General features: G+C 33.1%; 2 protein-coding genes across 3 annotated transcripts; both read left to right on the top strand.

Moving 5' to 3' along the window:
- The first annotated feature begins 11,408 nt into the window (after positions 1-11,408).
- On the top strand, positions 11,409-14,730 carry LOC139894606 (S-type anion channel SLAH3-like). 2 transcript variants are annotated; one of them, XM_071877998.1, is made up of 5 exons: positions 11,409-11,540; positions 11,658-11,807; positions 11,920-12,267; positions 12,907-13,677; positions 14,137-14,730. In XM_071877998.1, exons 2-5 carry the CDS (start codon positions 11,679-11,681, stop codon positions 14,551-14,553), a joined length of 1,665 nt encoding a protein of 554 aa, XP_071734099.1. In that variant the 5' UTR covers positions 11,409-11,540; positions 11,658-11,678; the 3' UTR covers positions 14,554-14,730. The 2 variants fall into 2 exon arrangements, with proteins under 2 accessions (XP_071734099.1, XP_071734100.1); XM_071877999.1 differs by lacking the exon at positions 11,409-11,540 and having other exon boundaries at positions 11,593-11,807.
- Positions 14,731-18,768: 4,038 nt separating this feature from the next.
- On the top strand, positions 18,769-21,358 carry LOC139889917 (S-type anion channel SLAH3-like). The gene is made up of 4 exons (XM_071872830.1): positions 18,769-18,877; positions 18,990-19,337; positions 19,859-20,605; positions 20,948-21,358. Exons 1-4 carry the CDS (start codon positions 18,821-18,823, stop codon positions 21,356-21,358), a joined length of 1,563 nt encoding a protein of 520 aa, XP_071728931.1. The 5' UTR covers positions 18,769-18,820.
- Positions 21,359-22,907: the final 1,549 nt, after the last annotated feature.

Genomic DNA, 22,907 nt, shown 5'->3' with positions numbered 1-22,907 from the left:
TCTAGTTTGACCGATGATATCATGAACTATACAATATATGATAATTATACGTTTGTGTATATATATGTATATATACATATTTAACATGATCCAAGAATGTTTTAATATCTCATTTTGTATTAATAACAATAAGTTATAAGTATATTTTGAAACTACTAACTTAAGTTTTCAAAACGATAACCATACGTAACGTTATTTGACATAAATATTTATGACCTATAATGTTTATACATATATCGTATAAGTAATGTATTTAATCACTTTTTAAGGACTTAAATACATAAAACAATATAAGTGTATTCACAAAAGATAGCTATATTTGAATTCTCATTCCATTTTTCACAAAATTTCTATACGTATATCTAGAGTACATGTACTCGTATCATACCTAGCTTCTATACGTATTTACTATTGGTATATACACATCAAATCACCACCAACCAGCCCTTGTTCAATGTCTTATGTATAAGGTAACTACTTTTGTTATCTAGTATGACAATTTCACATGATTAAAAGATTTTTTCACAAAATTACAAACTTATACACCTTTTACATCACCATTTATACTCCATCCATTTTCAATTTTTGATTCATTTTTACCTCAAACCTCTAGCTAAAAACACACACAATTTTAAGAGTCTTAAACTCCATAACCATTCAGCTAATATCCATGAAGATCTAGCCATAAAAACATCACTTAATCACCATAAGAAAACTCTTACAAAAACACTTCAAGAATCCTTCCAAGAACACAAACTTACTTCCAATCTTTCATCCAATTCCATCACCCTTTTGGTTCTAGGTTCTTACTCCTCTTTTACAGCAATCTTGTCCAAGTAACTTGAGGTAGTAACTTTGTTCATAACCTTATTCGATTCATATATATATAGCTATCTTATTTTGTGGTATAAAATTTTAACAACAAGAACATAGTTTGAATGTTTTCAAACTTGTTTGCAAACTAAATAGATCCTTCTAACTTAACTTTTAAAATACTTCAAGACCTGTAATATAACTTAAATATATGCTAATTTAACAAGGTATAATTTGGTTTTTCAAAGATTACCTTAAAAACTGTTTTTACGACGTCGGAGTGTAACCGGGGGCTGTTTTGGGTTGGATAATTAAAAACCATCTTGAACTTTGAATTGGAGGTTTATATTCTGGAAAAATGATATTTCTTATGAATATGATGACACATAAAAATTTTATGATTTAATTCAAAGTATAAGTATTTTTAGAAAAATGGTCATTAAATGATATTTTTGTAACAAAAATGATTAACTTCATAAGTTTCACTAAAGTTTGACCTATGACCTGTGATTTTGAATACAAACTAAGGTATTTACAGTTCATAGTCTTAAAGAGGGACTCGATCCAAGGAGATGGCAAGTTGAATCAACGAAAACGGAGTTGTAACGAAGAAACTATGACCGAAACAAAATCGGATATCCAAGACTAGTTTAGCCACGAAAATAATTGGGAAAAATTAAATAAATCACACCTTTTTAAGATAACATGATATTTTATATATATGTACTTATAATTCAATTTTATATGGTTCAGGATCACCCGTAAACAATACGAGAAGATTAATCATAAGATCCCATGATTGTACGCAACACGTCATTTGACAACACCGGTACTTTATGTACGCAACACGTCATTTGACAACACCGGTACCGTGGGTCAAGATTAATCTCGACCAATACATATACGATGGGGGTTTTATTTATTTCGTTGGGGGTTTATTAAACACCTAAAAATGAACCATTTAAAATTGAATTATTAACATCGGACTGCTAACTACGGACTAAGGAATTATTAAAAGTATTAAAAGTATTATAAGTATATATATGTGACGTTTGTTTAAAAAGAAAAGGTATTGATATATTATATATGGATAGGTTCGTGATATCAATCGGAGACCAAGTCAAAATTACATATCTTCAAGACGAAAGTGAGTATATAGTCCCACTTTTAAACTCTAAGTATTTCGGGATGAGAATACATGTATTTTATGTTTTACGTTATGGACACAAGTAACTGAAAAATATATTCTACGTTGAGTTGTACCACTGGCATACTTCCCTGTAGCTTGGTAACTGTTATTTACAGCGGTATTGTAAACGCGAATCCTGTTGATAGATCTATCGGGCCTGACAACCCCAACCGGACTGGACGACCAGTATTCAACGGTTGCACAGTACTTCGTTTCGGTGACTACACTTGGTACGGTGTAGTAAGATTTCATAATAAAGGGAATATGCGACGTGATTAAATGTTAAGTATGGTTACCAAGTGCTCAACCACTTAGAATATTTTTATTAAAATGTTTATATATGAAATCTTGTGGTCTATATATATATATTGCTGCCGGCATTAAACCTATATCTCACCAACTTTATGTTGACATTTTAAACATGTCTATTCTCAGGTGATAATTAGAAGCTTCCGCTGCAACATGTTGAATTTAAACAAGATTTTGAGTATGCATATTTGTGTCAAAAATAAAACTGCATATCGGAGGATTTGTAATGTAAAATATGCTAGAAATCGTATTGTTATCATCACATGTAAAGTTTGTAAGTCTAAGATTATCGCTAAACGATAATCATCTTTTTATTATCTAAAGCTTGTATTAAAATAAGAGTTATGGTTTGTAATGTAAAATAAATGCAGTTGTTCTTTTAAAAATGTCGCATATAGAGGTCAATACCTCGCAATGAAATCATACGTTATCTAACTCGTTCTTATGGTTAAGGACGGGTTATGACAGCCTGGCTGGCACACGACCTGCTTACACGGTCCGTGTACACGGTCTGCCCATATTTACATGGTCGTGTTACACGGCTTGCCCAACAGGATTTTTAGTATAAATAGGTCCATTTTTAATGCATTTCAACACACACTTCACTTCACACTTCTCAATTCTCTCTTCCTAGTTAGATACTTTCGAGGCCTTCTCACCTCCGAGAGAGAAATTTAGTACCCGGAGGCGAACGCCGAAGATTGTAGTAGAAGCTGTTTAGAGGCTAAAGTTGTCACTTTTGTACTTTCGGAACTCGTTCAATTTACTGGTACATTTATCCCTTTTACTTTATGTGTTATAATGTTTCCCATTATTGTTAGGATAGATGATATTATTGTCATGATTTGCGAGTAGTTATTTTGAGTGTTTGTTATGACGTAACCAGTTACGATGCTGAAATAATGACTATGTAGTGTGATGTTGTAGAGATGCTTTCCGATTATAATTTAAACACAATCGCTTTTTCAACTAATAAAACTTAGTTATCGACTCTGTTATTGGGAAGTCGCGAACCCCGATTCAGAGTACACTATCTGTGTCACCCCTTAGTAAGAAACTTTTGTTAGATACATAGTGCGTTTTTCAGAGGCACAATGGTTGTAGTAAGGCAACCTGCACTATGGATTCCAGCAGTTGATCTTTCGTAATGGAAACGCTGACTGAGATACTTAGTACGTGGTTGGCCTTGAGCCATGCCTGTGTAGTCACTAGCATTTAAACATTGTAAGAATATGAGGAGGCAGGAAGGTTGTAGTACTTTATGCCTCTGTCATGTATGGCCATGGAAGCTAATCTTCAGTGCGGATATAATACATTGCACCATAACGCTTTCTCAAGCAATGCACTCCGCTTGAGGAATTCTTAGTTAATTCAGGAACTATTTGTTTAAACCCATAAAGGATTGGACCGTTATGATAACCGAACGTGTTTATGGAGGTTACTCTGTAACTTGGCCATGGTGTTCTTTATAGTTCTTCTCTTTTAATTAAGGGCCTATCTGATTTAATAAGTCCAATCATTAACGAAAGCATCGAAAACACATCATGTCTCTCGAATCAGGGATGCCTTCTATCTTTGTTTATGCTTAATAAAGTTTAGACCTTAAGGATGATTAATATGTCACCTCACCGGGTCGCTTCTATTGATGAGCCATCAGTGTTTGCATGTAGTTCATATTTCTCGGACGTCAGGGTATGGGACATTGTTGACTATTCAGAATCTTCAAACCAAACGTATTTACCCAGTGACATGTCATTCATCTGGCAGGGGCGGTAGGACCAGTATAAGGGGTTTAAGGTTATCACCTATTCATGAGCCAACATTGCACATTCTCAGCTATGTAACTGATGAAATCATAACACGCAATTGTTGTAACCTTATCTGAATTACAAATTTTATCTTTATCGCTTTCCTTTATTTATTTGTTTACTTTTGAAATTTAGAAAACCCAAAATTGTTCCAGACTACTCCTTAGAAATAATAAGTCTATTAATAGTTTGCTACTGCGAAATGTTCGATTCTGTTGTCTTTTTAAACGAACGACTCTGGGTCATACTTCCCGTGCTCACACATAGGAAGGAATAGTAGATTTAGGCCCCACATATTATAAATTTAAATCCCAGATTTTCTGCTGATAAACCTCGATAGACGCTTGACGACCTAACGACACCGCCACAAAATAAACCGTCCGTTTTGGCCGCATCATTAATATATTGGTTGTTTAATTATTATGTCATGCAATTGTACTTAGCTTGATGTTAGATGCCTATAACTTTTAGGGTGTTTCCATTCAGTTAACCTTGTGCTAACACACACAACTCCTCCCTTGCATGTTAAGCTATGTAATGCTGAGATTTTAGGAGAAACTTGTTTGATAGATATGTTTAACATGGCTAACTCTCAAGGCTATATTTCGTTACTATTTGCATATTAAAGTTTATGTAATAACGTAATACATGAATTATTGTAATAATTGTGTTTGAAGTTATTTACTTAACTACGGTTTGTTAATATAATATATGTTTCCGTTGTGATTATATTTATTATAAAAAATGGTAAGTGTTACAATTTTATATTTATAAATTAAAATTATCGTGCTATGTTCAATAATCAATTATTTTATTATATATGAATATGTGAGCTTCATATATAAACAATAATACATAATGTTACTTTTACTCTATTTATTAAATAAATGTTACTTTTACTTTTTATTTAGGTATAGACTTTTGAGGAATAGTTTAACCGAAGGTAACGACGTAAAATGCATTTTTTTATGTGAATTATTAAATTGGGAAGAAGTATCATTTATGTAAAAGTCTAATCATATATGAGCATGTAAAAAGTCAGTCGAAGGGTGTTTGATTAGACTCTTTAGTTAAGTCATTACTGTTACTCCTCGTTTATCTCTTCAAATGATCACATCAATTAATTAATAATTAATAATATCAACGTAAGAAAAAATTATATACGTCGATTTAGGATAGGGGTATTATTTGATCGTTTTGTATATTGGACAAGGCATTAAAAAACTTAGAACCGACCCTGTCGACAGTTACACGTTAAAACTGGAGTTGGGGGTAAATAATATACTAGATTAATTAACCTAATCTCGTTTGCGAGCTTAAGGTCAATTATGTTTTACTTTCATCTAAATACTTGATATGGTTATAGAGAGTAAACTTGAACCTGGCTCAACTAATCCATGCCTACATCATATCGAGCTTCTATCCAAGACTTTTCAATATGATTAATGTATAATGTAACAACCATGTTCCACATTGACTAGTAAAAGAAAGTTCCAGTCATTTATAATCATAAAGTTGTGGCTAACTGTATTTTCTACAATTATTTGAGTTGTTAACCTGGAGATACCAGGTTAGTCCACTACTTTCGCTTGTGAAGGGATAATTGTCCATCGAGTTGTGACGGGAATGCGGCTCGTACATCTCTTCAGGACACTTTGAGGGTCGTTTCAGTTGGTGTCAGAGCCATAGGCCTCTCGGGATGTGACGGAAACCTTGTTGCATCTTATGGGGTATCCTCACGGGGTGTGACGTGCACAATGCGAGTGCATCTCATGGGGTATGGATTCTGGGTAATGATTATGTTTCGGCCTGACGAGGACGTCAAGAATTTAAGTGGGGGAGTTTGTAACAACCCTGTCCACATCGGCTAGTGAAAGAAAGTTTCAGTCCTTTATAAGCATAAAGTTGTAGCTACTTAGTATCTCCTACCATAGTTTTACTTGTTAACCTAGAGATACCTGGTTAGTCCAGTATTTTCGCTTGTGAGTGGCTGATTGTCTCTCGAGTTGTGACGGACACACAGCTCGTTTATCTCTTGAGAACGATTTGAGTGTCGTTTCATATAAAACTGGATATTGTCATTTACATGGTTTACATTTTTAACAATTTCTTGTTATGTATTAGATAGGTTAACCAATGGATTATGTTGACTTAGATTACAAGTTACATGAAATTTGGTATATTGAAAAAGATTGAATGAGTTTGATTAGATGAAGTTTTTAAATTTTAGAGGATTGAGTTTGTACACCACTTCACTATCTACGAGTGGTGGAGATTCTATCCTTTGTGGGATTTAGTGACACTAATATATAGAAATAATTTTATATAAAATAGTCTTTAACACCGTTTAAATTTATGGAGATGATTCTCACACACTATTTTTTGATCCATGTACATCTAATTACGTATTTTAACCTTAATTATACATATAATAATAATATAAGTTAAACTTTCTAGGGGTATAACTGTGATTATATGTGACAAAAGTGTACATGGATCAAAAAGTGCTATGTGAGAATCACTCCCCTTAAATTTAACTACATAACCCATTTTATTTATACTATTATAATTTTGGAGGCACTCAACCACTAAATATGACAACCACTGATTTTGAATAGTAGTTTGTAAAAGGAATTTTGAGCTTTTAGAATTTTTGATTGTAAATTTACTAGTGATATTGAGGGTTTCTTTTGCATAGATTTTTTTACTAATACTAACAGAATACAAGATAAGAATAATAGAAATGGTACCTACTAAATATTATATTCTCTTCGTGTCATCTTAAGTATTCATTGTTGACTTTTCAAAGTCTTTTCTTGTCAACTTTGACCGTAAATATTATATTATATAATATTTGATGAAAATTATATGAATGAAAGCACATTTAAAACTCAATTCATTCATATAATTTTTATCAAATATTATATAATACAAATAAAAATATTTACGGAGTTAAGATGAGAAGAAAAACTTTGAAAAATTAATAGTGGAGACTTAAGATGAGAAGAAGAGAGTAGTATTATTTAGGGGTGTGCAAGGTTCGGGAAAAAACCGAAAAAAACTATGGACTGGAACGAACCGGGCAGCAACCGAACCGGACCGCGGAGTTTTGGTACGGTCCATGGTCCTTAAATTTCATATTTTTTGGTCCTTGGTACGGGACGGACCGAACCCGAAAAAACATAAAACGGACCAAACCGAAATATTTATATTATGTACCTCTAATTTGTTCACTTTATCTTGTTCAGCAATGGATGTATCTTTATGGGACAAAAAATTATTTAAAATTGAGTTTAGTCTTGTTCGTAAATCTTAGTGTTCGGGAATTTATCGGACTTAGAAGCTTTGTTATATTATGTAGTTTTATTTATTTTATTATTGAGCCTACTCATATACTCTACCCATAATAGCACTTCCGTATCCAAGTGTATATATATGAATAATGAATAATAATAATAATAATAATAATAATAATAATAATAATAATAATAATAATAATAATAATAATATAATATAATATAATTTTCATAGAAATAAATATAACTTCAATAATTACTGAACTAATTAACCTCCTTATAGAATTCAACCACCATATGCCTTTACAGCACATTAGTTATCTATCTATCTATCTATCTATCTATCTATCTATCTATCTATATAACTAGAAAAGTGGCCCGCGCGATGCCGCGGTGTCTTTCGGGTTACAAAATCATAGTTAACGTAGCGTTATGTATTTACGGAAATAAAAATGCTTTGCTACGGGTGTTTTTGGATACACGTTGTTAGTACCTAGTATACCTAATGACATATGCATTTTTAACGTCACGAAGATTGTGTAAAAAATGGAAACATAACCATCGATATGATGTAGGTAGTTTGAGTTATTTATTATAAGTGTATGTATATGTATTTAAGATAACCGAGGTGTTTAGCGTTTTTTGAAAAGTGTCCGTTTCGTGCATAGTTAGTCCCGTTGGGTTCGTTAGATTTTTTCGAGTTGAACGGTGGCCTGGGAAAAAATTTAACTCATACCGAGCAAGAATATATGGCCCGTTATAAATTCGGGTAGAATTGGTTTTTTTATTTTAATAAATTATATATTTACACTTTTTACCTCTGGAAAAGTGTAAATTTGAGGGACCGTTGTGTAAATTGAGCCGAAGTTAAGGGACCGTTTGCAGTGTGAACGCAAACTCAAAACAATAATTCAAAACAACAGAAACGACGAAAATCCGGGTGTGTTTTAATATATAAGTATAATATAATATCGATATTTTTTTATTAAAGGCAGAATGACTTTTTACTATTATAATTAACCATTATTATTCCTATATAATACATTATTTTATTATTCTATTTATTTATTATTCCTATATAATACATGGCCAAAATAGTCGTTTTAGCCCTCCTAAGCAACCAAACGACAACTAAAAAAAAAAAATTTCCCCCCTCAAACTATAAACAAGTCACTACTTCAACCCCCCAAACAGGGGTAACAAATGTATAATTAATAATTTATTAAAAAATTAAACCTAATCCCACCCAAAATTCTATCGGGACATATCTTTCTGCTAGTCCCACGTTAAATTTTTTTCGCACCCACCATTCAACTCGAAAAAATCTTACGAACTCAACGGAACTAACTATACGCGAAAAGGACACTTCTCAAAAAATGCTAAACACCTCGAACTATCTTCAATACATACACATACACTTATAATATACAACCCAAACTACCTACGTCATATCGATGGTTATGTTTCCATCTTTTACACAATCTTCCTGATGTTAAAAATTCATATGCCATTAGGTATATTAGGTACTAACTACGTGTATTAAAAAACACCCGTAGCAAAGCGTTTTTATTTTTGTAAATACATAACGCTACGTTAACTATGATTATGTAACTCGAAAGGCACCGCGGCATCGCGCGAGCCGCTTTTCTAGTTATAACTATAATTATAATTATAATTATAATTATAATTATAATTATAATTATAATTATAATGTAAACTATATAGTGTACATATATGATAACATATCCAGTATGTGAACAATAGTTACAAGTTTAAAGGTACATATGATAACAAAATTAATATGGGTAGTGTATTATGATAAAGATGGACAATATATGACGATAAAATAATATGGATATTGTATGTATTACAAGCTTAACCACGAATGGTTACAGCATATATATGATCACTAGTTACAGCAAAAAATCACAATAAAAAAAGGTTGAAGTGAGACGGTTCTTTCTACGGAACCGAACCGAAACTTATGGAACCCAACCGAACCAAATCGAAATTATTTGATACAGTCCTCGGTACGACTTTTTTCAATAATTTGGGACTCAGGACGGAACCGAACCGAACCGAACCGAACTAGTTTGGTCCGGTCCCGTACCATGCACAGGCCAAGTATTATTACAGAACAATATATTACGGAGTATATATGTTTGCTAATTCATTCGATACATAGCGCGTTGACTTTTGTTTTGTGTGACGTATAACACAAATAAATATATACTACGTATACAGATCGATTCTGATAATACATGTAAATCTATTACTAATTTATGTTACCTCATTACATAGGAAGGTCGACACCGACAGCTGCAATATTTAAAGTTTCGGAAATAAAAACACATCTTACATAAACGTGTTGGTGCCCAGAAAAAAGTACTCTATTAAACAACTTAATAAAATAAACACAATTAAACCTTTGGTTTCATATTCAAACAAAAGTATATTAATATTTTCTGAAACATACATTTATAAGATGAGCGTTCACTATTCGCATCTATACATAAATGAATATGATTCTCTCTTATAACTTGACTAGTCAATTTTTATTTTATGCCTAAATAAATATAACACTAAAATAAAAACAAAAAATAATTAATGATCCCCTATTTTTTTCTCATCACAAACCCTTTAACAAATCTCTCCGATTCAAGGAGCCGAAATGAGGTTGTTTTTGTAATTTATTAGATGCTTAAAGCTTGGTCTATTTGGTTGTTGGCTATACCTAGCTATTTGTTTTTTTAGAGGTTTCTCAATCTTTCGTTATTATTTTATTGGTTATCCTCTTGTCATTATAACGGAGTACGGTTTCTAGGTGTTCCATTGTCCTATTGTGCTTTGCTTGTTAGTTGTGAGCTCTGGTGTGATTTTTTTTGGTTGAGCTTGTTTGTTAGTGTTGTATGTTCGTTGGCACTTCTTTTTTTATTAAGTTTCCAATCGATTTTAACTCGAGCTTTATATATATCTCGACCTCGAACAAATTTGCAAGTCTAAACGAGCTTTTCTTTTATATACACTAAATATAAAATTTTTTAATAAAATAATACATATTTATATTTACTATTATAAATTATACTCCGTAGAATATTTGTCAAAATAATAATACCAAATATTAGTATATGTAATATAATAAAAATTACATAAAAATAAATATAAAACTAAACTAAATTATATAATATAAAAGTAAATAATATTATGTAATTAATGAGTCGCACTCGAGTTTATAAAATATTATACGAGCTGAGCTCGAGCTTAAGGCTCGAACCAAGCCGAGCTCGAGCTTGGCTCTACTCGTTTACACCCTCTAACTAATTCAATCACATTTATTTAAGATTATATATACCATACACTTAATCATAGCCTTAAAAGCTTTGATAATCATTCTCATAAAAGATACTATGGTGATCTGTAACACAACCACAATATGATATTCAAAATAGGATAATTTCATAACTATGTCAAGCAATATTATTGAGCGTGAAATAAGGTAAATCAGAGTCTATCAAATAAATTGCATTTGATTAATATACAACAATATAATATTGTTAAATACGAGTAGCCCACAGCCTGTCACAGTGTGATTAAGCGATTCCAATTTCCTAAATTCTTTACTCCAAAAATCTTAAATTTATAACGATAAACAAGCAACATTCAACGAATACTATTACTATTACTATATTAATTTATAGTGTGTAATTTAAATTTAAATGTTTGTGGCATATAGTTGTACCTTGGACTATTAGTACCTTAGTTTAAAATATTTTCAAGTATTTGATGTGTACATTATTATTATTTTATTACTAGTATTTATACAACTAATGTATGCCCACAATGAGATGTGTGCTACTGTTATTGTTTTTTCTTCTTTTCCTTTCCTCAGTTCTTTGACTTTTTACTGTCATTTTCTTGCAAGTTTCGACGCTAAAACATATTTCAAGTGTTATTTGGTGACTGATAGAGGTACAATTCATCTATGCACATTTAATCGCTTTCATCTATGAACATGGGTCTTAAAGTATCATATCATATTTATGAATGAAAAGACCAAATTTAAATCATTATGAATGAATAAGAAAACATGAACATCATCGACATGTATATAGGTCCCATTTCCAGGTTTAAATCATAGACTACCTTTAATACATTTCAATTTCAATATGTTAAAATCAAATCATAAAAATCTTTATAATTGGTCTTGTTCTGTTTTTTATTATTATTTTTTATTTATTGCAGGAAGTTTTCTGAATTTGTGCAATGGAAGTCCCCCACAATCTTGGAAAGAAAAAGGATGTGATCCCATCTATAATTAGATCCATTGATGATGATGAAGTTATTGGATTCGATGATGATCTTAAGAGAACTAATGTATTGTACGAATTAAAGGTATAATTTTCAATTTTTCTTCTTTTGACAAGGTTTAAAGTTGTAGACTACGAGGATTGAACTGAGTCCATTAGTTAATGATCTTGAAGATTTGATCATTTGACTTCTTTAGGAAACTGAAGGAACTAAAATCGAATGTGAAAGCTCGAGCGTTCAGAGGACACCGTCGATCTCCATCAGTATGCCAGCGTCACCGATGGAAACTCACACCAAAAGAGTTGCATTCAAAGACGACAACACTAACTCGCCGAACCGGGCCCTCAGAACCCCAAGAATGAGTAGACTAAGAGATGAAAGGTATAACTCGTTCAAAACATGGTCGGGTAAACTTGAGAGACAAATCTCGACTTTACAGGGAAAACCACAAAGCGAGCCCTCTGTCATCACTCCGCGAAGAGAGAACTTGCCAGCCTCACGATATTTCGATGCATTAGAAGGACCCGAGCTCGAAACTCTCAGAGTAAGCAAATCTTTTACAACCGTATCATATATTTTTTGATCTCTGCTTATCTAAAATCCTCACAAGAGCGCGCTTATCTTCTAAAATTGAAGGAAATGTAAAATATGCTGCTAACAATAAATTACTTGTAATTATAATTATGTTTTTGTATTATAAATTCATGTTCACAGTACTAAATGGATAAAGTTTACCAGAAAAACGTAAAAAATAGGCACTTATTAACGTTAAACTTTTTTTTTTTTTTTTTTTTTGCAAATAATATTAAAGATAATAATATTTAAAAAGTTATCAATATCAATATAAAAAAATGGTGTGAATAAATGATTTGATAAATGAATTATTTTGATTTGTGAAAATTATATAAGAGTGTAATTGAAAGGGTTATAATATAGGTTTCTTTTTTCAATTTTTGGGTCTTAAAAGTTTGGATCCCAGTTCGGTTGTACCTTTAGCACATGTGCCGGAGACGCTCTGTGTACACAAACGTGTTATCTGTGATCATTTTTGACTTGTTTAATCATCCCACGACTATTTTTACGAGGATATCAGGACACCAACCACTAGTCTTGAGATGATTTTCCGAAGTTTCTTAATATTTATTGATTAAATTCTAACACTTTGGTTATCTTTGTATGACAGTCATCAGAGGATATAATTCTACCAGAAGACAAAACATGGCCGTTTCTTCTTCGGTATACAATCTCATCATTCGGTATATGTCTAGGCGTAAGCAGTCAAGCGATCATGTGGAAGAATTTGGCGACTACCGCACCCACACATTTTCTTCACATCAGCTTAAAAGTGAACCTCGTTTTATGGTGCATTTCGGTCATGCTGTTTGTTGTCGTAGCGTTAACCTACCTTCTAAAAGTAATTTTTTACTTTGAAGCTGTTCGTCGCGAATACTACCACCCAGTTCGAGTCAACTTCTTCTTCGCACCATGGGGCGCACTACTATTTTTAGCAATTGGAATTCCATCAAAAATTACCACAAATTTACCACATTTTCTTTGGTACATTCTTATGACGCCCATTTTTATTCTTGAACTCAAGATTTATGGACAGTGGATGTCTGGTGGGCAGAGGAGGTTGTCGAAAGTGGCTAACCCGGTTAACCATTTATCTGTTGTTGGAAACTTTGTGGGAGCGTTGTTGGGTGCATCGATGGGTTTGAAAGAAGGACCGATCTTCTTTTTTGCGGTTGGCGTGGCTCATTACACCGTGTTGTTTGTAACTCTTTATCAAAGACTTCCGACTAATGAAACGTTACCGAAAGAACTTCATCCTGTTTTCTTTCTGTTTGTTGCTGGTCCAAGTGTTGCTTCGTTGGCTTGGGCTAAGATTAATGGATCGTATGATAACGCGTCACGAATCGCTTATTTCATTGCCATGTTCCTCTACTTCTCACTGGTTCGTTCACAATTTTAGATTTTGTTCACTTTCACTATGTTATAGTTGATTAAGTAGTTTCATACTTATATTGAGATATCATTTCTTGTTTTTAACCAAAGGGTCATTAGACTAGCGGGATCCAGATAACCCTCGACCAAGAAGTTGTGGGTTCAGATTCAGGATTGAAAATGTGTACCCCTCCGTCCCAATTTGATAATCCACATATAAAAAATGTCAATAACTTTACCTTATTATCAAATTTAAGAAAGTGGACTATTAATTTTGAACAACTCAAAAATAGAAAAAGTGGACTATTAAAATGTGACGGAGAGTGTATATATATATATATATATATATATATATATATATATATATATATATATATATATATATATATATACACGTGGAAAATGTTTGTTTAGTGTTTTTTTAGGTTTGCCTTAAAAAAGAAAAATTAATTTCTCGTTATTTGTACAGGCGGTTAGAATAAGCTTTTTTCGAGGGTTCAAGTTCTCATTGGCATGGTGGGCATATACTTTTCCGATGACCGGAGCTGCAATCGCAACGATTAGATACGCAACGGAAGTCTCAAACATATTCACTAAATCTATGTCTATCATCCTCTCAGTTATCGCAACATTAACAGTGTTTGCCTTGCTCATAACAACAATACTACACGCTTTTGTGATGAGAGATCTTTTCCCTAACGACATTGCGATAGCCATCAGTGAACGAAAGCCAACAAATGATACTGTTCGAAAATGGTTCCATAGGAGGACAGGAAGTACCGAAAATGACATCGAACACTATCTTAAATTCGCGAATTCTAATGAGAAAACTGTGGAGGTTCCAGAGATGGTTAAAGATGTTGAGAGTCAACATTCATTACCTTGAAATGAATTCATGTTGTCATGGTTATTACAATTGAGGAATTTGGTATTGTACCATTTTTCCTATGATGTTGGATGTTTTATGTTTAATTAGAGTGTGAATGGATGATTTGTGAAGTCTAATAATGTTGTTGAGCTGTAAATTTTGTGATAATGATGTTTTATAATATGATATGTTTTATAGTGTTACATGTCAATGGTTGATGGTACCTAATTATTTTTTGCTGGATTATTCCTTCTAAAAAATAATTTTATTTAAGAATAATTTCCTGCCATAAGTTTCTTCGTCGCATATATGGAGTGGAAATAACGTAATTTGTAGCATACAGATTAGTATTTCGCAAAATTGTTTAATGATAAAAGTTCGGCAAACTTTTATATGACGGCACGGAACTTTTTTTTTTTTTTTTTGGGCAAAAAGGAGAAACTTTTATTAATAAATTAGATACCATCATTAAAATAATGAAGGCTATCAAACAAAAGAAACAAATAAGCAGCTTGACTTGATCATGAAGATCAAGGTTAAAAGAAAACAGGATTACAAGATTATAAAAGGAGGCAATTAACTAAGGCCTAAAGACACAACATGTATGGGTTTTGATCCCATACATAATAATGGAGCCCATGACAATAGCTTGAGATGGATGACCATAAGATAACCTTCAATACATCAAACCAGTTAAAAAGAACTAGAACCTCTAAATCTAAAAGGTTGATAAACCTCTAAATCTAAAAGGTTGATAATCATTTCCATTCCCTAGTCCTTAATACCCCCAACCGACGCAATAAATTCACATCACTAATTAAAAACACATAATTACGTAAGATAGTTTATGGGAAGTGAACTTATAATTTTATTTTAAATATAATTAAGAGTATTATAGGTAATTAGGTATACATGAATTAAAAAGTAATGTGTGAAAATTAACTCCCTTTATATGCTTTATATAAAAATTGTTGATTTACTCCTTAGTTTTTTTTCGGGTGGATAGTCCTCATTGTTTACAAAAGTTACGGAGATAGCCCTTCGCACCAAGTAGCATAAGGGATAGCCATAGGAAAGTAAAGGAGAGTCACGAGTCACGACAACTCATAATACAGAGGAGTATGGCCTTATTCTTGTTCGACTGTGATAGAAAAAAACTTAAATATAGAGTTACGGAATATCAGAATCCTGATGGTGGGTTTGCATACCAAATCAACCTTATTCTTAATAATTGGCGTATAAAGGGGAACGTTTCAAAAAGTTTATTTGATGAGCACCGACGTAAATTAGGAGAGGAGGATGTATTTTGGTGGTTTAATTTTGGATGAAGTGGAACCGCACATAGATGGATAAAACTTAGAATGACTAAAATGCCACTGATATGATCTGCACATGTCATAACTGGCTATTGTAACTGTCGTTAGCATCAAGGACTAACGTTGTGTATTTTGTTAAATGTGAGGGATGATGAATGTAATTTCAAAAAGAAAAAGCTAGTACTATAATTACTTAGTAGAGTAGGTCACATGAAGCAATAGCCGGCCCGGTCGTCAGTATTTGTTTGGGATCTTCATTATTGAATGAATGAAAGTCCGGTTATTCACGGTATGCTTTATTTTTAACCAGCAACATTGGCCCGCGCGGGCCGCGCGTTGCCGCGGGGCGTTTTGATTGCTTATTATAGCGTATTATAGGTGTGTATATGTATTGAATATAGTCCGAGGTATTGAGCGTTTTTTAGAAGTGTCCGTTTCGGGTATAGTTAGTTCCGTTGTGTTCGTAAGATTTTTTTAAGTTGAACGGTGGGTTAAAAAAAAATTTACGCGAGTCGAGCGGAAAGATATGTCCGGTTGAAAATATAGGTGAAGTGTGTTTAAGAATTTTTAATTAAAATAATAAGTTTACATTTTGCACTCCTGGTTTGGGGGTTGAACTTGAAAATTGATCAAAGTTGAAGGGTGTGGTTGGTTCGTTTTGGCCAAGATTTGGGCGGGTGTTGGCCAGAACGACCAAAACTCTGGTAGCTCTTATATATAAGGGTAAACAAATAAAAAAAAAAAAAAAAATTGAACCAACTTATTATTTACTCGCGTTATTATTTATTAAAACTGTGTAAATTTATTTGTAAGTGGACCCACCATTTTTTTAACAGGGTCTTCTCCAATTTTCCATTCCACCATTTCTTCAATTTTGCATTTTGTCTTTTATTCGATGAAACTTTATAACAGACTGCGACCAAAAAACACCCGCCCACAAAAAAACCCTTCAAAACAATACAGAACGCGTGATCCAAATCGTGATGGCCAGGGCGAATTCGATGGGGAGACACCGAGGGCGACCACACTAATATCGGCGCCTTCGCCGAGAACGAATGAGGACGGCGTTATTTGCAAAGTGATATCAGCGGTATAAGCATTCTCATAAAAGATATTATGGTGATCTGTAACACAACCTCAATTTAAGATTTAAAATAGGATAATTGAGTCAAGCAAAATTATTCAGGCTGAAATGAAATAAGGTTAATAATCATAATCACATCAATTAAATTGCATTTGATTATTATCAAACACAATGTTTAATAATGTTAATTAAATAGTTCACAGCCTGTCATAGTGTGATTGAGCGATTGCATTTTCATAATTTTTTTTTTTTATCTCCAAAGCAGATTGTCTTAGATTATAACAAAATACAAGCATCATTCCCCGAATACTTTTTTTTTCTTTTCTTTTCCTTTTATGAATTTGCCAATGTTTTCATTTGGCTCTTAATGAAAGGGTGTCCGATTTTATGTCTCATAAAAAAGACTATATTTCAGATTAAGTAACAAAGAAACAAGAATTTTACATACCGAATTAAGGTACCAAATTAAGAGCTATACATAAACAGATTATTAAGTGTAAAGTAAATGCCTTAGTTTAATTTTTTTTTTTTTTTTTTTTTTTTAAAAACTTGTAGTCTACATTATTATTTAAAGGTCAGTTCTTTGACTCCTTTTCTTGCAATTGCAAGTCTAAAACATATTTCAAGTGTTATTTGGTGATAGCTAAATGTGCAACTCCATGTTTCAAATTTTGCTTCATAGATTGTTACAGAACTTAGGTCTTAAAGTATCAGACCAATCTAGTTTGGTTTTGCAGCAAGACAGTATTCAATCGTTATGAATGAATAAGAAAACAAAACATGACATGTATATATATATATATATATATATATATATATATATATATATATATATATATATATATATATATATATATATATATATATATATATATATATATAGTGGTAGGATCAAGAGGGAAGTAACCATTCGGGGAGAAGCGGGGGAAGCAAAAACTTTTTTTTTTTTTTTTTTTCATTTTTTGAAAAAACTTTGTTCACGAACATTATAGATGAGATGAAAATATGAACATTTAGTAGAGACACTTTGTGATAAATGTTTTTATTTTGGCGGGAAAACGCTCGAAGAAGTAATATATAACAATTATCGCGTTTTTCGAGCGTATTTTGAGGTTTTAGCTATTGGGGTTTAGATATTAGGGTTTATAGGGTTTAGATATTAGGGTTTAGAAATTTAGGGTTTAGGGTTTAGATTTAGGGTTTAGATTTAGGATTTAGATTGAGTTTTTAACACGAACGGTTTAGAGTTTAGGGTTTAGGGTTTGGTGTTTAGGGTTTATGGAATAAACCCAAAACACCAAACCCTAAACCCTAAACCTTAAACTTTAAATCGGGCTAAATTTTACTTCACAAAATATGAAAAAAAAAAAAACGTTCATATTCTTCACGAACAATATTATCTTGAATGTTATTTTTGTCGATCGTTTTCCCGCCTAAATAATAACATTCATCATGAAGTGTCTCTTCTAAATGTTCATATTTTCGTGTGATCTTGATGCCGGAAAAAAAAAATTTAAAAAAAAACGAATTTTTTTTTTTTTTTTGCTTCCCCCGCTTCCCCCCGATTGGTTACTTCCCCATTGATCCTGCCCCTATATATATATATATATATATATATATATATATATATATATATATATATATATATATATATATATATATATATATATATATATATATATATATATAAGCCCCATTTCCTGTTATTACTGGACTAGATTGAAAACAGAAATATGTAAAGTTGGATCTTGATATTTATAATGATCTTGTTTTGTTTCTGTAGCAGAAATTATTCTGAATTTGTGCAATGGAAGTCCCCCATGATCTTGGAAAGAAAAAGGATGTGATCCCATCTTTGATTAGATCTATTGATGATAATGAAGTTATGGGATTTGATGATGATGATGATCTTAAGAGGACTAGAGTATTGTATGAGTTAGAGGTGTGTTATTCAATTCTTTTAGGGTAAGGCCCAAAGTTGTAGACTATGAGGATTTAATCGAGTCGTAAAGTTTGTCTATGGTCTTGAAGATTTAATCTTTTGATATGTTTAGGAAATTGAAGGAAGCAAAATTCAAGGCGAAAGCTCGAATGTTGAGAGGACAACATCGGTCTCCATCAGTATGCCGGCGTCACCAATGGAAACTGAAGCCAAAAGAGTTGCATTCGAAGACGACAACACTAACTCCCCGAGCCGGGCCTTCAGAACCCCAAGTACGAGTAGTCTAAAAGAGGAAAGGTATAACTCGTTTAAAACATGGTCGGGTAAATTTGAGAGACAAATCTCGACTTTACAAGGAAAACCACCAAGCGAGTCACCTGTCATCATCCCGCGAAGAGAGAATTTGCCAGTCGCACGGTATTTTGATGCGTTAGAAGGACCCGAGCTTGAAACTCTCAGAGTAAGGAAAACTTTTACAATTTTTGTATCATATGTTTGTTTTTTAAACACCCCCCCCACACACACACACACACACACCCACCCTTTTACCCACGATGGGACTTGAGTTCACACCCTTAAGGTTAACGAGTTCCCTTGATACCGCTAGGCCAGAAGCCCTTTCGTTTATCATATGTTTGTTGATCAACACTTATCTAAAATCCTCAACACATTAAAACTTTACTTTGTAAATCTGTTTTGTATTACAAACCTTCAAAAGTACGTTTTTCTTTGTTCTAAGTTACCGGTGAAGAGAGTATTTTCTAGTATTCTACTCATATACACGCGATCCAAATGGGTTATCCCGTGACAGTTTTCAACCCTTTCCCTAGCCATTCCAAAATATGTTGTAAGTGGGGTTGAATCTAGATCTCTTATGAGGATATCAGGACACCAATCACTAGACTATCTTGAGAAGGTTTTCAAAATTTCATATTATTTATTGTGTTAAATTATAATATTTTGATTTTCTTTGTATGACAGTCATTAGAGAAGATAATTCTCCCAGAAGACAAAACATGGCCGTTTCTTCTTCGGTATCCAATCTCATCATTCGGTATATGTCTAGGAGTAAGCAGTCAAGCGATTATGTGGAAGAATTTGACGCACATTAGCTCAAATTTGAACCTAATTCTATGGTGCATTTCGGTTTTGCTTTTTACAGTTGTAGCATCAACTTATCTTCTAAAAGTAATCTTTTACTTTGAAGCTGTTCGATGCGAATACTACCACCCAGTTCGAGTCAACTTCTTCTTCGCACCATGGGGCGCACTACTATTATTAGCAATTGGTATTCCATCTTCGGTTACCACAAATTTACCACATTTTTTATGGTATGTTCTTATGACGCCAATTTTTATACTGGAACTCAAGATTTACGGACAATGGATGTCTGGTGGGCAGAGGAGGTTGTCGAAAGTGGCTAACCCGGTTAACCATTTATCCATTGTTGGAAATTTTGTGGGAGCGTTGTTGGGTGCATCGATGGAGTTGAAAGAAGGCCCGATCTTTTTTTTTGCGGTTGGAGTGGTTCATTACACCGTGTTGTTTGTAACGCTTTATCAAAGGCTTCCAACTAATGAAACTTTACCCAAAGATCTTCATCCTGTTTTCTTTCTGTTTGTTGCTGGTCCAAGTGTTGCTTCATTGGCTTGGGCTAAGATTAATGGATCGTATGATAACATATCTCGAATCACTTACTTCATTGCCATGTTTCTCTACTTCTCGTTGGTTCGTTCACAATATTAGAATTGTTCGCTTTCAATATGTTAAGGCTAATAGCAATACGTTAAGGCTAATAGCACAGTTTCAACAAAAAGGGTAAAAGGTTTTTTCATGTTCGGGCTATCCGTGAAGGCGAGTAATTCGCACCCTGATGTATGCAGCCCAACATGAATAATCCGACTCCATACTCTAATTACACAGTTTCATACTTTAACCAAAATATCATTTTCTATTATAAATAGTGGTATGGGTTCAAGTCCATGGGTGTACATTTGTATATATTTGTGAAAAAAGTTTAGGGTTTGTGAGTTCAATTATAAAAAAAATCATTTCTCGTTATTTGTATAGGCGGTTAGAGTAAACTTTTTTCGAGGATTCAAGTTCTCGTTGGCATGGTGGGCATATACTTTTCCAATGACCGGAGCTGCAATGGCAACGACCAGATACGCAACTGAAGTCTCAAACATATTCACTAAATCATTGTCGGTTATCCTTTCAGCTATCTCAACCTTAACTGTGTTTGCCTTGCTCATAACCACGATGTTACACGCATTTGTGATGAGAGATCTTTTCCCTAACGACATTGCGATTGCCATCAGTGATCGAAAGCCACCAACTCATACTGTTCGGAAATGGTTCCGTAGGAGGAGTGGGAGTACCGAAAATGACATCGAACACTACCTTAAATTCGAGACTTCTAATGACAAAAATGTGGTGGTTTCAGAGATGGTTAAAGATGTTGAAAGTCAAACTTCATGACCTTGAAATAAATTAATGCTGTTATGATTATACATTTGAGGAAATTGGGTGCTACTTTTCCTATGATGTTGGATTTTTAACGTTTAGTGTTTAATTAGAGGGGGAATGGATTATTAGTGAGACTAATAAGGTTGTTGAGCTGTAAATTTTGTGATAAGGATGTTTTATTATACGTTATATGCTTTATGTTTTGATATTTCGAAATCTAAGCATGTTGTTACATGTCTATTGTTCATTGACTTTTTGATCTAGCTCTCTCCCGACTGATATTCAATGGGCGTAGATTTGTTATCGGTTCGTGAAGAAGATTATGTCGATGAACCGGGTGTTAAGGTGGGTTTTTATTAAGATTTGGCACAGAGTGGGTCATTGTTGTAAACTACGTCTGTGTCGCCCCTTGCGACACCCATTGTAGCGTTTTGGTCACTAGTCCGCCTGGACCCTGTCCCGTCTTTTAATAAGTCGGTCAACGGTAAAAAGTCGTGTCAAATGCGGGAAATATCAGGTCAACGCCGTCGAAAGTCAAAAATTCGTATCGGTCAAAAGTCAGTCAAATCGATCAAAATTGACGTAGTCTAATGTTACTTTTTTATATTATATTAACGACAATTAGCGATTATATGTACAAACTGGTCAACAAAGTTTTTTCTACTTTAAATATGTGTGTGTGTGTGTGTGTCAATATATATATATATATATATATATATATATATATATATATATATATATATATATATATATATATATATATATATATATATATATATATGTATATCAACGTCAGACAACGTCAGTCTCGACCCTCCTCTCGACCCCCGTCTCGACCCCGTCTTGACGTTTTAAGTTCCCAACTCTCAATCCCGTTTCACGTCTTTTTCAACCTTGGAGTGGATAGATGTGAATAATCAGTAGGTCTAATTTAAAAGGTTATCTTTTTTATAGGCCAGCTCACTAAATTAAAAACATACCCATATAGGCCTAATAGTACACTGAACAAATTTTATAATAATGTGGATATATAAATTTGTAGATTCAAATCTAAACTTAAAAATGTGAGTGGTAGATGTGAATAATCAATAGTATGAGGTTAATAGAGAAAATAATAATTCAACCGATGATAGAAACAAGAAAAAAAATTCGATCGCGCGTTGCTGCGGTTGTATTCAACGCACGGTCGAATTTGGATATGTTGTTTGGTACCTAATATATCTAATAGGTTGAGTTGTTTGTTGAACGTGTATGTATATGTATGAAATACCACCCGAAATGTTTAGTGTTTTTTTTAACGATGTCCGTTTCGCGCGTAGTTAGTCCCGTTGTGTTCGTTAGATTTTTTCGAGTTGAACGATGATTTCGAAAAAATTTAACTCGCACCGAGCGATATGAAATATAGCCTGAAATATTTAGTATTTTTTTAACGATGTCCGTTTTGCGCATAGTTAGTCCCGTTGTGTTCGTGAGTTTTTTTCGAGTTGAACGGTGGTCTCGAAAAAATTTAACTCGAATCGAGCGAGAAGATAGGGCCCGTTTAAAATTCGGGTGGAATTAG

The sequence above is a fragment of the Rutidosis leptorrhynchoides genome, chromosome 2 (genome assembly GCF_046630445.1).
Source record: "Rutidosis leptorrhynchoides isolate AG116_Rl617_1_P2 chromosome 2, CSIRO_AGI_Rlap_v1, whole genome shotgun sequence".
NCBI lineage: Eukaryota > Viridiplantae > Streptophyta > Magnoliopsida > Asterales > Asteraceae > Rutidosis > Rutidosis leptorrhynchoides.
The sequence above is the reverse complement of the archived record's forward strand: the minus strand, read 5'-3'. Positions and strand labels throughout refer to the sequence as shown.

What these genes read in the sequence shown, in the direction of transcription:
- LOC139894606 (XM_071877998.1), top strand. Translation starts at nt 11,679, where the DNA reads ATGGAAGTCCCCCACAATCTTGGAAAGAAAAAGGATGTGATCCCATCT. An exon ending in CCGAGCTCGAAACTCTCAGA is followed by an intron (nt 12,268 to 12,906) that starts GTAAGCAAATCT and finishes TTTGTATGACAG; the next exon opens with TCATCAGAGGATATAATTCT. An exon ending in TGTTCCTCTACTTCTCACTG is followed by an intron (nt 13,678 to 14,136) that starts GTTCGTTCACAA and finishes TTATTTGTACAG; the next exon opens with GCGGTTAGAATAAGCTTTTT.
- LOC139889917 (XM_071872830.1), top strand. Translation starts at nt 18,821, where the DNA reads ATGGGATTTGATGATGATGATGATCTTAAGAGGACTAGAGTATTGTAT. An exon ending in GAGTATTGTATGAGTTAGAG is followed by an intron (nt 18,878 to 18,989) that starts GTGTGTTATTCA and finishes TGATATGTTTAG; the next exon opens with GAAATTGAAGGAAGCAAAAT. An exon ending in TGTTTCTCTACTTCTCGTTG is followed by an intron (nt 20,606 to 20,947) that starts GTTCGTTCACAA and finishes TTATTTGTATAG; the next exon opens with GCGGTTAGAGTAAACTTTTT.